We start from the raw sequence: 17,244 nt of genomic DNA, 5'->3' as shown, positions 1-17,244 counted from the left end.
AATTACATACCTAGGATCTATTCTTGAGGCAAACCTCTCCTGTGACAAAATGGCATCCAATGTAATAAAAAAAGTCAATCAAAGAACTAGATTCCTATACCGGATCTCCTCTCTGGTAAACAAAAACACCCTGAAAACTCTGGCAGGAGCACTCATTCAAGGGTACTATGACTATGCTTGCACGTCATGGTACCATAGCACCTCCAAGGCGCTAAAAATAAAACTTCAAACATCGCAAAATAAACTGGTCAGACTACTGCTTGACCTTTCATCTAGAACCCACCTCACCTCTGCCCACTTTGACAACCTAGGATGGCTTAGAGTAGACGACAGAGTACAGCTACTTGCAATGGGCCTGGTCTACAAGATCCACTACACCTCTATGGTACCCATGTAGGCTACATGTCGAAATTCTTCCCAAAGGTCAAGGAATACCATGATCATAACACCAGAGGGAGCTCCACAAATCATGTGAAACCCAGATTTGGCACAAAAAAGGGGGAATACACGTTTCGCAATTATGCCACATCAAGGTGGAACGCTCTTCCCACAACTGTAAAGGAAAGTAAAACTATACTTACCTTCAAAACCTCTCTTAAAGAGCACCTTCGGGGGAGAGCATTGCAAAACTGGCCCCGGTAATGGTACAAATCTCAACCTGTCGTTCAATGGACAGCTTCCCCCCCCCCCCCCATCTATGTATATACTCGCATTTTAGACTCTGTTACTAACTGTATATCTGTAGACTTGGTATGTCTTAAATGTCCGGTTAGGATGTATTAGAACGAAATCTAAAATGAAAATTGTAAACAAGCAATCTGTATGTAAAAAAACCACCTGTATGTAAATTGTAAATAAGCCATCTGTATGTCAAATATGTCTTATATGTCTTAAATGACATGATGAATTGGAAATGGGGGACCCTGATGTAAACAAGACGAAAGTCTTTCTCTGGTCTGCATCCCCTTAACAATTGTATGTTTTGAGCTGTACTGTACTGTACCCAATATACAAGCTGTTAATAAACTTTTCAATCAATCAATCAATCAAAGTCTCACAAGAAGCGTTAGCATTAGCCCTTAGCTAAAACGGGCAGATGCTACTTCCGGTGCTAACTAGCAAAAACGATCTTTAAAACTTAATATTTTCTGCACAAACTACATATAATCTGAAAGCTGATACTCCACAGATTATTTTGTTATAAGTATCATCACTGTAGGACACAAACTCACTGAGCTAGCAGCCAGAACAGAGAAGAAGAAAAAAAAAAACAGTTTTCAAAACCATAACAATAATTATGTCTTACCGTTGCTGTTTTGTGATCAAAGCTCTTGTTCAAGGGAATAAAAACGCTGCTTAAAGTGAATCCAATGTCTCTTAGTCACTTTAGAATTGTTCCTGATAATCTATCATTACATTCATGGCAGCAGAGTAGGTATAAAGTTTCGCAGTCCCGAGCTAATGCTGTCTCACGTGCTGTTTACGCAAACCTCTCTCTACTTGACGTAAGTGTTTAGCGGGACTTACTAACTGTCACTCGATTCTATTGGCTCTAACGGTTCAGAAAAGGTGTCAATCACCCACATCGACCAATGGGTTCCAAAGATATGATCCTGCGTAGTATAAACTACGCCCGCTCCGGCTCCATTACGCATTACGCAGCCAGAAGGGAGAGCTTCACATAGCGGGGCTATGATCATACCAGATGACTCTTCATCAGATGATGAAGATCTCCTCCAGCCAGACCTGGATCCGGACAGTAGTGACTCGGATGTTGAACTTCCACCACGGGAAAGGCATGTAATCTCTCTGTTTTTATATATTACTTATGTGTTTGGTGGAACTGCGTCACAGTGCTAGCTTAGCCAAGAAGCTACAGGAATGATTAGCCAAAATGCTAAATAGTGTTACTTGTCTTTTTGTAGTTACATTTTCTAAATGAATGGCCAGTGAATGAATATATATATGTGTTTACTTATTTATTTGGTGTAATATTATTCATTTATAGTCCAATATTATCCTTTATATACAGTGGCGTTTTCTCCCGGCGGCCAAGGGAAGCCAGGCTTCCCTTGTTTTTTCGGATTGTAGTTATAATTTAAATAAATAAATAAAAACACTTTGTTTTGTTTCGATAATTCTCCTTTGCTGTGTGTTGCTGCCGGTGTTGTGTCACATTATGCCTCCCCGTCATGAAATGCCCCCCTTGTCACGGTAACGCGCATTTCTAAATGACACGTTTACACCTTAAAACGATGTTTAAAACGAAAAGTAAACGTTCAGGGTTTTTATTAATGGTAATTTTCAGACTGTGAGTTGTTTAGTGGTAGCTCATAGTCTTGATTCTTCTGGTTTAACTTTTCGCTCCGTATTTGAGGTGTCGAAATTCATTCGTCACTTCCTTTTCAGTTTATCTTTTTTTTATCATTATTGTTACGTCCTGTCTGTATAAACGTGCTTTAAAATGTATTGTTTAATTTTACATAGTTGTCATCTAATAATCAAAATATATGTTTACAAATGTTACATAGTCTTTGTCAGCATATTATTAGGCGCTATGCGTACAAAATAAAAGTGTGACATTCATGAAACTTGCTCCATTTATTGGTACCAGTCCTAGAACCATACCCTGAAAAATGCTTGAGGGTGGGATTCATAGAAACCTCTTTTTTTGGGGGGGGGGGGGGGCATTTTATGACAGGCCTGTCCATCACAATATGCCCCCCCTCCGTCCGCCGCATTTACGCACTGTACAACACACACCTACACACTGTACCACACACACACCTACACACTGTACCACACACACACCTACACACTGTACCACACACACCTACAGCTCCTAAAGCATAAGCCGTTGTGTATTTTATTATGTGAAGCAATGGTCTTAGAAAAATATCGACTCTTTGTTTGTAGATATCTACTAAACTAAAGCAAATAAAGAGAGTAGGCCTGTTATACTGAGTGATATATATTATACACACTGCTCTGCTTTCTGCATGGACCGTACAGCTGTTCTCTCTGGAAACATCGAGACGCGATGAAAGCAGTTTCTAAAATAATATCCAGGGGATGCATGCATAGCTGTCATTGGCTGAGATAAGTCCGGCCGTGCGTCACGCCTCCACCGTTCCCGGAAATGCATCCGTGGAGGAGCCGTGGAGGAACCATCAGTGTATCCTCGGTTATAGCTTCTCCAGAGAGCCTCCTCGACGCTCGATGCTCGGTCCTCGGTCTGCATTTAGAGAAATGAGACGTCCTTCAAAATGGCGCGCTGAAATTCATTTCCGGGTCACCACCGGAGGACCGAGGAGTCGAGGAGGGGAATTTTGAGTATTGAGAAGCCTCTATTGAGTATTTTACAAAGAGTGAAACAAACAGCGCCCCTCTAGATGTTATGGTGAAACAGTAGATTGCACTCTCTGTTGCGAGAGGAGGCCAGCCGAATCTGTCTTCCCTTGGTGAAAAAAAATTGAGGGATTGACCAATCAGATGAGGCCCACGTGATGCCCCTGCCAACCTGTGATTGGTCAGGGCCATGCCAAGGGAAGCCAGCCGCCTCTTGCTTCCCTTCAGTGGCGGCTGGCGATTTGATTGGACACTGCCATCCAATCAAATCACATCAACATCAGTTTTAATACTGTCATCACCGCCGTTAGAAATTATCAAGCAAATGAAGCATTATGGAGGGTGGAGATTTGGCGTACTTAATCAAACATAACTTTACTAAACTTCCGCTACAGCAGCAACTACAAATTAAATCAGATGACAGGCCAATGCCCGCACTCGAGCTGTGTGTACACAGAGGAAAAAGGGAGAGAATCGGACGTTCAATGAGGACAATTATGTCCGCACGGAGTGGCTAACTGGAAGCGCTAAACTTCAGCGTCTATTTTGCTGGCCATGTCTTCTTTTTGACAAGGATTCGTGCTCTCTGAACAATCCTTGGGCAACTTCAGGATTCATCGACCTTGGCAACCTGTCACGGGCAATTGAGAGGCACGGTAAATCCAAAAATCACATAGATTGTGTTATTGTCTGCATACATTAATAAGTAAAATGCTTAAATTAATAAGGAGAGAGTTTCAGCTGGAGAGTGCGTGCGGAGCTTTCGGTTAGATAACAGGCGTGTGCAAGTCCTGCATCTGTGTGATACAAATGTGTGTAAAATGATACCGGGCGCTGTAATCACTCATCTGGTTACGTTATTGACCACCCCCCCACCCGCCCGACCCAAAAAATGGGCTTCCCCTAAATTTTTCCCCATGCCACGCTACTGTTTATATATTACTTTTGTGTTTGGTGGAAATGCATCACAGTGTTAGCTTAGCCACGAAGCTACAGGAATGATTAGACAAAATGCTAAATAGTGTTACTTGTCTTTTTGGAGTTACATTTTCTAAATGAATGGCCAGTGAATGAATATACATGTTTACTTATTTATTTGGTGTAATATTATTCATTTATAGTCCAATATTATCCTATAAGTATAAGCCAGTGAATTAATCTAATCTCTTTGTTTTTCCACATTTGTTAGATGAGGAGTGACCCCAGCAGGACAAAGCCACACACCCAGAAGACTTTCAGGGAGCAGCTTGCTGCAGAATTGTTGGAGTTTGCTGAAGGCCCTGCTGAAGGCCCTGCACCTCCACCACCCCCTCCTCCACCACTCACATGCATGCCCGAGTATTATGGGGAAGATGCCACCAAGGTCAGGAAGAACTGCAGGAGGTGCCTAGATGCTGGACTCAAAAGGGTGAAGACACCTGTGTACTGCAGGAAGTGCCAGGTCCCTCTGTGCTTCACTGTCAAAAAGAACTGTTTCAGGGACTGGCACAACCTAAATACTGGAACATTCAGGTAGGTATAAAGTTCAGGTAGGTATAACGTATAAGTGTTTATTTAAAAAAATACTTGTTGTTTTTATATACCTAGTGTGATTTTATTGTATAGTGTGTTGGTAAAATATTTGTTGTTTTTACAAACCTACAGTGTGGTTTTATTGTATAGTACGTTGGTAAAATGTTTGTTTTTACATGCCTATAGTGTGTTGGTAAAATGTTTGAAATAAATCTGCCCCAGTTGGAGCCAAATGTTACCTATGTTTCTGGTTTTTTTTATTGTGCAAGTACACCTACACACACTGACCTACAGTGTAGTTTTATTGTATAGTGCGTTGGTACAGTTACATACACACACAGCTACACTTACACATACACACCTACACATACCCACACACACACCTACACTTACACACACTGACCTACAGTGTAGTTTTATTGTATAGTGCGTTGGTACAGTTACATACACACACAGCTACACTTACACATACTGTACATACCTACACATACCCACACAGCTACACTTACACATACACACACACACCTACACTTACACACACCTACACACACTCACACACACAAACATATTTTAAAAAAAAATATTTAAAAAAAAAAAATATTTAAAAAAAAAAATGATTTTTATAGTCTGGTACCTGAAAAAGGTCAAATGGCACTGATGAAACCAAATGTGCCCAAAGCTTATTCTGCCTGGACTTTATTTTCATAAACCTCTCTAAAAAGGTCAAATGTCACTTGTTTTGCCTCAATCTTGATACAGGGTACTTATTATATGTTATACTTTGGATTCCTAAAGCTTTTAGGCTACTACTCCATCATTCAAGGTTGGTCTTCACTATAAGTAATGGGTTTTCTTTAGGCGGAGACAGGAATTAAAATGTTTTTGCTATGTTCCATCTGAATTTACTCTGACACAGAAACATCTATATTGATTCTGAGACTTCTACATCCAACTCACAGATGTAACCTTGCTTTGATAACAACAATTATTCATATAAACCTTTTAGAAGTGAAGTTATAGTCATTTGTTCTGGGAATGTCATTTTCGAGCCTGAAACCTGAAAAACAGGCTCGGGGTTTAACAGGTTAAGGAACAGTGGATAGGAGAATTCAGAAGGATTTAGGAGAAGAGACTTCGGTGCTTTGAGAATCCGACTGCACTTTCACTATCCGACGTATTTATGATGCGCCAGCGGACGTTATAAATATGCGTCTGCTGCCGTGGGGAAACTACAGTTTTCTATACAGCGGAGTGAGCGGACTACATGGATGTATAATTAGAACGGCAGACGCATCTAGAGACTTTGCACCGCGCTCTGATGGTGTTGTTTTATGCTTTATGAATGTGGACAACAGAGAAACATAAATTCTTCATGAACGAGGTTGTAACGTTCATATTTCTCTTTTTGATTATAATACTGATGAATGTTCAAAACAAAGCACTTTGGCCACTTACCACATACGTTTTAAAATGCTTAATAAGCGCCGTAACTTTCATGATATCATAATCGGTTGTTTCCGTGAACGGCCGAATATCCCCCTGCGTTAAATGCTGCGGCCGCAAGGCATTGTGGGGCAGCATTTTCTCATTTTCTTTCGTAAAGGGAGGTCCAGTGGTTCCTAAGCTAAAGGAGGTTATAAAGGAAGTTTGAAAACTCCTTTCCTATCATCTCTAGAGAATTCGAACGGCTCTTATCATGGCTGCCACTGAAGTACTTCCGGCTCCTTTCACTCCGTTAGGAAGGTTCCTAAGAGAAACTGACAATTCGACTGCAGCCTGTGTCTCATTTCTTGTTGTCATTATTTAATGATGAGACTTTATAATCTAATTTTCACAGAGTTCTGATTATTTTCAAATGAGAACTCTGAAGGTCACCCTAAATGATTTGTTTCCACAATCAATGTAATACAATCCCTGTGATATTAACAGATTTTTCAAACCTGCCAGCAGCTGTTGACCTTTAGAAATATTGCAAGTGAGTGGAAATAAAGTCTGAATTTATATGAATACAGAGTGCGTTTTTCTACAGGTTGAGTCCAGAGATCTTCCTGAAAAGGCCGGTTGTGGAGGGAAACCGCTGGCGTCTGGACAGCATCCTGAAACGCAAAGCGGTGAGCAACAAACTGCATCTTCCTGTCCTCGAACCAAAGAACACCTCAAAAAACTTAATTAGAATCCAGGATACCCCAAACATTTTTTAATATACGAATATTGTTTGACTCTAGACTGGTGTTAAGCTTCCTGTTTGTGTTTCCACAGCAACAAGGTGTACGTATCTTTGTGATGCTGTACAAAGAAGTGGAGTTAGCTCTGGGAATAAACTCCGGATACAGCAAGAGGACGCTGCTGCACCTCCACCCCAACATCAAGGTGAGCGTCACATTTATCACACGGAGCAAATGTCAGCAACATATATATATTCCCTGTGATAAATCAAGAATTCTGATTCAGTTTTAAACACACTACTTTAAAAGTCCAAGAACAAAAGTTCATATTTTCTCTATAGGTGATGCGTCACCCGGACCACGTCTCCTCGGCTGTCTACCTGTGGGCGCATCACGAGAAGATCATTGTGGTCGACCAATCGGTGGCCTTCGTGGGAGGGATCGACCTGGCATACGGTCGCTGGGACGACAGGGAGCACAGGCTGACCGACGTTGGGAGTGTGACACTCTCACACCAGGTACACACACACACACACACACATACACACACACACACACACACACACACACACACACACACCACACACACATACCTGCAACATCCACTTGTCCACACACATTTTTTGATTTTCATTTCACTTCTTTGAAACGCATTTTTAATGTTTAACTTATTTTTAAGTTCAGAAATCTAGTTCAGTTATATTTTTGATGATTCATATAAGAATAATGAGCATCTTTTTTAAAGTCTCCATTTCTCTCTATCCCCTCTATGACTCTAGTGCCTTTATTTTGATTCTTAACCCTGATTGAGCCGAACCTTTTTGTACCTTGTTCCCAGGCTGAAGCGGCCTCTCCAAACATGGCTGCTCCAGCTAACGGCAGCGGTGGGGAAAGTAACGGGAAAAACATTTTCACGGTGACGGACTCTGTGGACCAGCCCCGGCTGAAAGGGCAAGGCAGACTGAAGAGGACGAGGTTCAGCATCCGGAGACACCTGCAGAAACACGGGCTGGCCTCGGCAGACAGCGACAGCGACCTGGAGGACGAAGAGAGTGAGTGCAGCTATTGATTATTATTATTTATTAAGGTACGAGCACCAAGACGGAGGATCCCTTTTTAGTAATTATCAAGAATTATAGGTATTACTATGAGTATCATTATTCTTCTTATATGTCCTTTGCTCTCTAATGAATTTTAAAATGATGCACATGATTTTTCTATCAGGTCTTTTCTGCTGTCTTAAAACAAATAAAATAGCTGAAAATAGCTTTCTAATTTTATGAAACTTGGTGGAAGTGTGTGTAAGATTTGGGTGTTGCGCTGCACGGCCGCTGTGTTCAGGTTGGTCCCACAGCGTCAGCAGCCATCACGCTCTGATCCACGGCAGGACGGCCCCCCCCGCCCTGGGTCCGGCTGGTGAGTCGCCGGAGGTGGAGGCACATTTTTACCGTTGCCCCCCCAGCATGCTTTGCTGTGGTCTTGATCTGGATTGAACAACTTTTGAATCCCTCTGTGTGTGAGTTTGGTGATTTTTTTCCACCCAAGGTCGATTCAGAAAGTGATTCAATATGGGCAAGAATTTTAAAGTCGATGACAAAGCCTGATAATCAAACTCAACTACATTTCGTTTTCACATCATTGTGTATTATTTAAGCGAAAGTTTGAGGCGTAAATCTGTAATTCTATTAGTTTACCAACAGAAAATTAATAGACCAACATTTGTATAATCTAGTCATTCATTTAAGAATGTTAGTCAAGCAGGATGTGGGGAGTTTCTGCTTTTTATAATTTCCATTCTAATAGAAAGTATTGCACATACCTAAAACAGATCTGAGTTTTGATGAGATTCTGCAGCTGGTCTGTGCTGCAGTAAAACATTTGTTTTAGCTGCTGTTTGTTTACACATCTCTGCCTGTGTGATAGATGGGAAGTGTCAGAGATGAACGTGAGGCAAACAACCGTTGCTAAAAACTAAAAGAAGTCACAACTCAAGGGAAAAAACCCTTTGTTTTTGTTCTGTACTTTGACTGAAGTTACTTAAATCATTTGTGTTATTGATTTAAGGTGAGTCAAATGTGTGTAATTTCAGTAGAGTGTATGTCTCCGCATGTCCTCTCTTCTCTCCAGTTGCTGTTTTAACATTTGTTAATGTGCTGTCGAAACATTTTCCAAACACACACAAACACAATACTTGTTAGTTGATCAATTAAGTGTAAATAAAGAATATGACCATCATTTTTGTCCAAGTTTAACCTTGAATGAGGATAAAAATGCACCAGAAATCCACATCAGAAACGATTGATTTCATGCTTTTGTTATTAATAGTCGTTCCACACTTAAAACTCCCAAAGCATGTTGTTTACATTTGAGGCTTTTTTGTGAATACATTAGGGTCATTTACTGAGATTATTATAATTTTTTTTGAAATATCTCTTAACTCATTCCTCCCATAGACTATTTTATACTCAAATATTGTTTTAAAATGTGTGACATTGAAATAAATTCTGATCAATATCAATTAATATCAATATTGACAGTAGATACTGCAATCTAAAGTGCTACATTTTAGTTATATTTTCAGTTTAGCTCTGATATTCCGCTTAGTAAGTTGCACTTAAAGCAGGAACTTTAAGAGGAACTAAAACTCTGAGTAGGCTCATTTATTTAAAGAGATTTCTGCTGAAAAATAACTGAAAATGTAATGCGTGTGTTTCAGTAAGCGGCTCGCAGCGCAGTCTGTACACGGGCGTCGGGGAGTTATTCGGAAACACGCGCTTCTGGCACGGAAAAGACTACTGCAACTTCGTGTACAAGGACTGGATTCAGCTGGAAAAACCTTTCGATGGTGAGAACATCATCAACCTCACATTTCTGACATTAAAACTACAGAAATGTCCTCCTCACATCCGTTTCTGCTGTTTCAGACTTCATAGACAGACACACAACTCCCAGAATGCCTTGGCACGACATCTCCTCAGTGGTCCACGGGAAAGCAGCTCGAGACGTGGCCCGACACTTCATCCAGCGCTGGAACTTCACCAAGGTCAGAGGTCACGCTGATGTTGTCCCATCATGCTCAGGAATACATTCACAAAGAATGGATTGCAATATGTATGCAGTGTTTCCCACAGATATGAAATATACTTGGGCGGGTGGTGGCAAAAAAAAGTTTTAACAACATTATTTATTGACTTTTCATTCCGGTATAATCATTTTGCGCAAAGATGGCACTGTTTGTCAGAGCACTTCATCCTTCTGGGATTTCATGAAGAACAGCTCCAACGCCTGTGTGTATGGGAATGCCTCTGGTGCTGGTCCATTAACTGCCAGTGTTTCCCACAGATCTGAAATATACTTTGGGGGGTGGTGGTAGCGGGGGGGGGTTGAGGTGACGTGCAACAACATTAACCTTTCTGTTGGTCGCTTGTTAGCAGACCCTTCACGCGATGGCAGAGCGAACAGGTACAGGCAGGGTCCATAATGATAGCCCTATAGTTTAAATCTACTACCCACACATGAATATATGGAAATGGGTTACTATTTAAAAAAATAAATGTATTTATTAATGTATTTAGGAACCTATCCATGTGATTTTTAGTGGGGGTCGACCTCAAATCCTCTAGGGGGGTCCAGGGGCATGCCCCCCCGGTAAGATTTTATTTTTTATTTTGGAGTTAAATGCATCAATCTGGTGCATTTTGAGGGGAAAATAAAGAGACTAGATCTATGGAAACACCTATATTTAACAGAACTGTATACATTTCAATAATCATAAAATCAAGGCCATAACCAATAACATACCTTTTCCAATATGAAAAAAACACTGAAACTTGTTTATTAATTTAGTTTTGGTTCATTTATAGTTGTGAGTGTGTCTGTGCTCCTGAATCAGCCTCTCCTGTCTCCCTCCTCTCCCCCCCTCTCCATCCTCTCCCCCTGCTCCTCTTTGAGGCAGCAGCAAAGACTAGTTTTCTCTCAACAAGTTTTAAAAGTGTATCTTACCTTTTTTCACCTAGTTAACTTTTTATTTATTTATTCATGCATATTTTACTAATCACATTACATTTCATTTAGCTGACGCTTTTATCCAAAGCGACTTATAATGACCGATTACAGGGACATTCTCCCTGGAGTAACTAAGGGCTAAGTGCCTTACTCAAGGGCACACTAGTGGTGGTGTTCCTGGCGGGATTTGAACTCACAGCCTTCCGATCTTCAGCCCACCTCACTCTCCATTAGACCAATCACTACCCTCTCAAATGGAAATATGTGTTTACATAAATGGTGACCACACCGTTTGAGACCCACTGAGAACTTAGACTAAGTTAACTATCTAAACACTCAGAGAGTCCTTTACCTCACCTGAGCTGAGGTTATCCCGAGCTTGAATGACACACAGAGACCAATCAAGGGCTTTGATTTATGATCTGTATGACAGTGGCCATGTCGGCAGGCCACATCATGTGGACAGCCAGTCACCCTGTGTGAGGCAGGCCACTTAACAGGCCAGAAGGAGGCGAGATCAGAGCAAGGGAGCGAGGGATCATTGTCTACAAGTTAATCGATCGCAGATGGCGTCGTGGTCACGGACGAATAAAAAAAAAAAATATAAAAAAAAAAACTTATAAAAAAAAACAAAAAACTAAATGGGTCGCGAAATATACTTGGGCGGCCGTTAATATACCTGGGCGGCCCGCCCAAGTATAGTCTATGTGTGGGAAACCCTGGTATGTGTACTTTTTGGATTTTAATGTCCCAGTCTCTCAGTCACTTATAATTTAACTAAATGCAGTGATGAAAGCTGATCTTTTTAAATTGGACTCTATTTGCATGGCGCTTATTTGCATCAAAAGATGTCAAGTTTTCTCCATTTGCCTACATATTACCTAAATTAAGTACGGACAAATAGAACAGGAGCACCTAAACTCAAGTTGTTTTGCAGTGTGTGGATGCATTTAATTTCCTGGGTTTTACTCTTTCCTCTGTTTCTCTGGCAGATTATGAAGCCGAAGTATCGCTCTCTGTCGTTCCCGTATCTGCTGCCCAAATCTCACACCACCGCCGAAGAGCAGCGCTACCAAGTACCCAACTGCATCCCCTCTAAAGTGCAGGTGAGGAAGAGTTCCACCTGGAGATTTTAGCTGTTTATATCACTTGATTAAAGTTGACTTTGACTGTGTTTCAGTTTTATACTACATTGTAGGGAAGCTTTGGAAGTTTCTTTGGATAAAAGCATTTGCTAAATGTAGTGTAAGTTTGTTTTAGTGTGCAATTTGTCTTCACTGGTTACATGACAAAATCCTCAAAGTTGTCAGTATGCACACCAAATCCAATATGCAATAGTACAGGGTCAAACACAAACATTTTGTCTAAAAAGAAACTCGATCCAACTTTCCTCTTAGCAAAGAAAAAGTTAAACATTTTGTAAACAAAATAATGTTCACTAAAAACACAGATCCTATTACTTCTTCCTCCAATGATTAAATATTGCACATGCTCCAGAGATGGCAGAACATATGTTTTTGTATTTCCCGACTACCCTCAGATCCTACGCTCAGCCTCTGATTGGTCGGCTGGCATCAAGAACCACGAGGAGTCCATCCACAACGCGTATGTGCAAGTCATCCTGAACAGCCAGCACTTCATTTACATAGAGGTACTTTCTGTTCAAATGTAAACAAAATATCTAAGCTGCTTAACTTCTGACACCAGGTCATTTTCTACATTTCATACAAACGATGAATTTAAAATTCAGAAAAGCAATGGAAAAATGTACTTCAGTCTGTCAAACCTGATGCATTTTTTTCAATTTTGCAGCATATTAATGTGTTTTGAGCACATATAGAGAGGTAAGTTCTTGTTTGTTAATAGATGTGTGGTTTTTTTGCTTGTTTTTCAGAATCAGTTCTTCATCAGCTGTTCAGACAACAGATACGTGTTCAACAAGATAGGAGATGCTATTGCACAGCGCATCATCCAAGCATTCAGGTAACACACACACACATACAAAAAAATATATTACATTTAATTAACACACACTTTGTAAACTTCTGTATGACTCTGTCTATGTTATGTCTTCTGTAAATGATAGTCGCATGTTGTCATTGTGTATATGCACTCAGGCTTATCTTGAAATGATTTCCAAGAAACACACACATACACACACACACAAATACACACCAACACACACACATATGTTGCTGTGTACTTTCCAGAAAACTAATGATTGATTAACTCATTTAATTTCATATGTTTGAATATTTTCTATTCAAGCATCAGTTTATTTTTGATGTCAAAGCTTATCAGAGCACACACATCCTGCACAAAACGCAGGAAAACACAAAGCTGACCTGATTTCTTCCTGAAACTTGAATAAATAAACAATCCAGGGCGGCTTTTATAAATGTTTTTCTCGGTGTAATCTAATTTAAAGGAAAACACTTAAAGTGTTGAAACCAACTCCCTTTTGGGGAGAATTAAATGACTTTCTGCTTTTATTCACTCCTTTCTCAGGATTTTCGTCTCTTGCGTTGTAAAACTGTTAAAGTTCACAGTATTTATTTAGTCTCATTATATTTTCATGCTCAGCTCGGATAAACTGAAGAGTCTGCCTCCTAAATCCCAAACGGCCTCATAAAATACTCTTGACAGAAGGAGATTTGAGCCAGACTAATACATCACATCAGCCACAGATGGTATCGGTCAGTAACAAGATGTTGCACTGTTAAAATGCCAAAAATGTTTTTGTTTAAAAAGGTGTTATCAACACATATTTTATACACCAAACTCCTTTTTTCAATGTTAAAATCTGTTGAGTACCCGGTTAAACTTCTTTAAGATCTAAATGAAAGGCAATGTTAATAATGACGGCTTCCAACTCAAACATTGAATCTTACATTTGTAAACATGTTACCTTCACTGACACTATACATAGTGTGTTTATGTTTCCTTTGGCAGTATGTCATGATCTTGTCCTCCTGTCCCAACATGACTCAGTTACACAGTACTTTGAGCAGCATTTTAGATTTTCCAGCGCACCAATCCAACAAAATGTAAGCTGCAACTTTGTAAACATTTTAAAAACACTGATCTGCTATTATAATCGTAAATTAGCATCTGATCAGTTGTTGTTGGTTCCATCCAGCTTCTGGATACATGTTTCATAAATAAACCACATCAGTATATTTAAAATGTCTCCCTCTCTGTGTGTGCTGTCAACTGTTTCAGGGAGGGTAAAAAGTACAGAGTGTACCTGGTGACGCCTCTGCTGCCGGGCTTCGAGGGAGACATCAGCACCGGAGGAGGCAGTGCCCTCCAGGCCATCATGCACTTCAACTACAGGTGTGTGAGTGTGTAAGACAGATAATGCAGCTGCCACTAACCCACCTGTTGCCTGAGTTTCTTTGATGAGGGTTACATCCCGGTTAAAGAGATTATAGACACACTTTGACTCTTAAACCACAGTGCTGTTAACTCTGTTAGTACTGTGTGTGTGTGTGGTGTGTGTGGGTGTGTGGTTGTGTGTGTGTGTGTGTGTGTGTGTGTGTGTGTGTGTGTGTGTGTGTGTGTGTGTGTGTGTGTGTGTGTGTGTGTGTGTGTGTGTGTGTGTGTGTGTGTGTGTTGTGTGTGTGTGTGTGTGTGTGTGTGTGTGTGTGTGTGTGTGTGTGTGTGTGTGTGTGTGTGTGTGTGTTTCATTGTCTGCAATCCTGGGTAAACACTCCCTATGCATACACAGTGACACACTCAGGTGTGTGTAGTGAGGAATGTGGATCTCATGCTCCTCTCTGTCTGCAGGACGATGAACCGAGGAGAGCACTCCATCATCTCACAGCTGCACAAAGAGAGTAAGTAACTTCCCGTTTACTCTTAGCGACTCACAGCTGATTGGTCCATGTTGTATGTACAGTGCAGCTGTTTTAAAAAAGGCAAAACATCCAGCTCCTCTTTTATTTCCATGCAATAAATAGCTATCAGTGAATAAACCGCCTAATTAAATATGATCCTCAATGTATTGGATGGAAATATTGAATATAAAATTACATTTTTCAGATTGTATTTAACTTTTTTAAGAAGTATTATTTAAGGATTTTTTTATTTAGACGTTTAAATAATGTCACATACCAAATGGAATATTGAATATAATATTTTGTTTATTTAAATGTGTTATGCTACCATTATTTTAGGAATTATGGATTATCAATGTTATATCGATATTAATTTTAAACTTAGATCTTGAAAACATTCTTACACACCCATTGAGAATTGCAATATATAATAAACACGTGTATCTGTTGTGTTACATTTGTTTTATTATCATGATATAATAATTATGTATTATTCATTAATTTTTTTAATTATCATTTCAAAATCTCACATACACATTCAAATCTATAATATCATATTTAGTTTATTGATATTTTTTATTAAATGTCTAATATCCTTATTTTTTGCAGCTTTGACATTATGCCCTAAATTGAGTGTTAAAATGAAATACAATATAATTTGTAAGCCAACACACTCTTTTTGAGAACTGTGTGTGTGTGTTTGCAGTGGGAGACCAGTGGATGAACTACATATCCATCGCTGGTCTGAGGACTCACGCTGAGCTGGACGGGAAGCTGGTCACGGAGCTTATCTACGTCCACAGCAAGATGCTCATCGCAGACGACAACACCGTCATCATCGGTATTTCACCCAAACCTTCAGCTGCTTCTTACATTTCTCCATTACAAGATTAAAAGATGACAGGTGTAAGGAATATTCCCCTGACACGGCACTGTACATGTATAATAGAGGAGAGGGAAACAGGAGCTGCAGAGGGTCAGATAAATGGACATCTTGTTATTTTAGAGGAGGCACAGAAGGAAAATGACAACATAAATGTTAAAAGCAGGAAGTAGCAAAAAAGCTGGGACAGGTTTCAGTTTCCGCTGCGCCACTTGTGCTAAAAATATTCGGTAATGGAGATTGAAAGCTGCAGATAAAAGGAACCACAAGATGGTACAAAAAATAGTTTTGCTGGTTAGGTCTTTTTGGCTTGTGACCCTTTTACTTGTTGCATGTTTTTTTAATTACTTTCACTTCTCAGATTGTTTGATTAAAGATCATTTTCAAAGGCCTTGAGAGGTAAAATTAACTTAAGCTGAACCTGTTTTTGTTATCTCCTCCCACAAAGATGCCAGTACGAGGCAGGGACAAAATAAAATAAACTGTTAAAGATATTCACACTACGACTTTAGAACATTTAATAAACCTTGAGAAGTTACAAATCTCACACATTTTATAATATTATGTGGAAATATAGTATGTGAAAATCAATAATAATTGGTCCATCTCTGGTACAAACCTCGATACCATTAAACATAGCTATAAAAATATAATGAAGAATCATTCATGTTCATGCCTTTTAATTTATAAGTGTCGACCCATTTTGGAGTAATACATTTCGATTTTAAACAATGTTTTTAATGTACAGGCACTTTTTTTCTATATTATAAGTGAAAGAGTTTTTTTCCCACAGAAAATAATAATGCAGTATTACATTTCCTGTATTTTTGTATGAACTTCACCCTGTGGTCTGAGATGAGGTGCAGCAGCGCCACCTGCTGGAGGACTCTGTGATTTATCCTGTTTTCTCTCTTTGTGTTTCGGCAGGTTCTGCAAACATCAACGACAGGAGCATGCTGGGAAAGAGGGACAGCGAGGTGGCGGTGATCGTGGAGGACTCGGAGATGGTGCCGTCGGTTATGGACGGGCAGAAGTACCAGGCGGGAAAATACGCCCTGCAGCTGCGCCTCGAGTGCTTCAGGTACTGAAAACATCCTGAATCCTGCTTTTTAAATGTCTTTATTCATGTTTTCATTAATTTGCTTAATTATTATTACATTTAAATGTTTAAGTAACAATGTTATTTCCTCATCGTGTCTGCTTGTTGCCAGATATCCAGCAGTATCTCAGCGTTTCCTTCAGTTTTTTCTGTGCCTCTGTCTCTCTGTCAGGATGATTTTGGGCGCCAACACGGACTCCTCCATCGACGTGTCGGACCCCATCAGCGAGACGTTCTTCAAAGAGGTGTGGACGGCCACCTCCGCTCGCAACGCCACCGTCTACCAGAAGGTGTGTCGGATTTTTTATCATATTTATGTTTTATATCTGTTTTTACTAAATGAAGGATTTGAATGTGAACACTTGTGCCTTAGGAACAATACTGTCTACTCTA

The 17,244-nt window shown here is 40.0% G+C and overlaps 1 protein-coding gene across 4 annotated transcripts in view; it reads left to right on the top strand.

Annotated features, from left to right (window-relative positions):
- Positions 1-17,244, top strand: part of pld1b (phospholipase D1b) — a 44,083-nt gene that overhangs the window by 22,035 nt on the left and 4,804 nt on the right. For all 4 annotated transcript variants that reach the window (XM_034206038.1, XM_034206039.1, XM_034206040.1 and 1 more), the window contains 14 exons: positions 6,890-6,971; positions 7,120-7,230; positions 7,367-7,543; positions 7,864-8,077; positions 9,742-9,870; positions 9,950-10,068; positions 12,023-12,136; positions 12,571-12,681; positions 12,925-13,013; positions 14,253-14,366; positions 14,820-14,869; positions 15,576-15,710; positions 16,680-16,833; positions 17,024-17,141. In XM_034206038.1, coding sequence (XP_034061929.1) covers positions 6,890-6,971; positions 7,120-7,230; positions 7,367-7,543; positions 7,864-8,077; positions 9,742-9,870; positions 9,950-10,068; positions 12,023-12,136; positions 12,571-12,681; positions 12,925-13,013; positions 14,253-14,366; positions 14,820-14,869; positions 15,576-15,710; positions 16,680-16,833; positions 17,024-17,141 — 1,717 coding nt within the window. The remainder of the gene's footprint in view (positions 1-6,889; positions 6,972-7,119; positions 7,231-7,366; positions 7,544-7,863; positions 8,078-9,741; positions 9,871-9,949; positions 10,069-12,022; positions 12,137-12,570; positions 12,682-12,924; positions 13,014-14,252; positions 14,367-14,819; positions 14,870-15,575; positions 15,711-16,679; positions 16,834-17,023; positions 17,142-17,244) is intronic.

The sequence above is a fragment of the Gymnodraco acuticeps genome, unplaced genomic scaffold (genome assembly GCF_902827175.1).
Source record: "Gymnodraco acuticeps unplaced genomic scaffold, fGymAcu1.1, whole genome shotgun sequence".
Classification (NCBI taxonomy): Eukaryota; Metazoa; Chordata; class Actinopteri; order Perciformes; family Bathydraconidae; genus Gymnodraco; species Gymnodraco acuticeps.
Note: the sequence above shows the minus strand (reverse complement) of the source record. Positions and strands in the feature narration are given on the sequence as shown.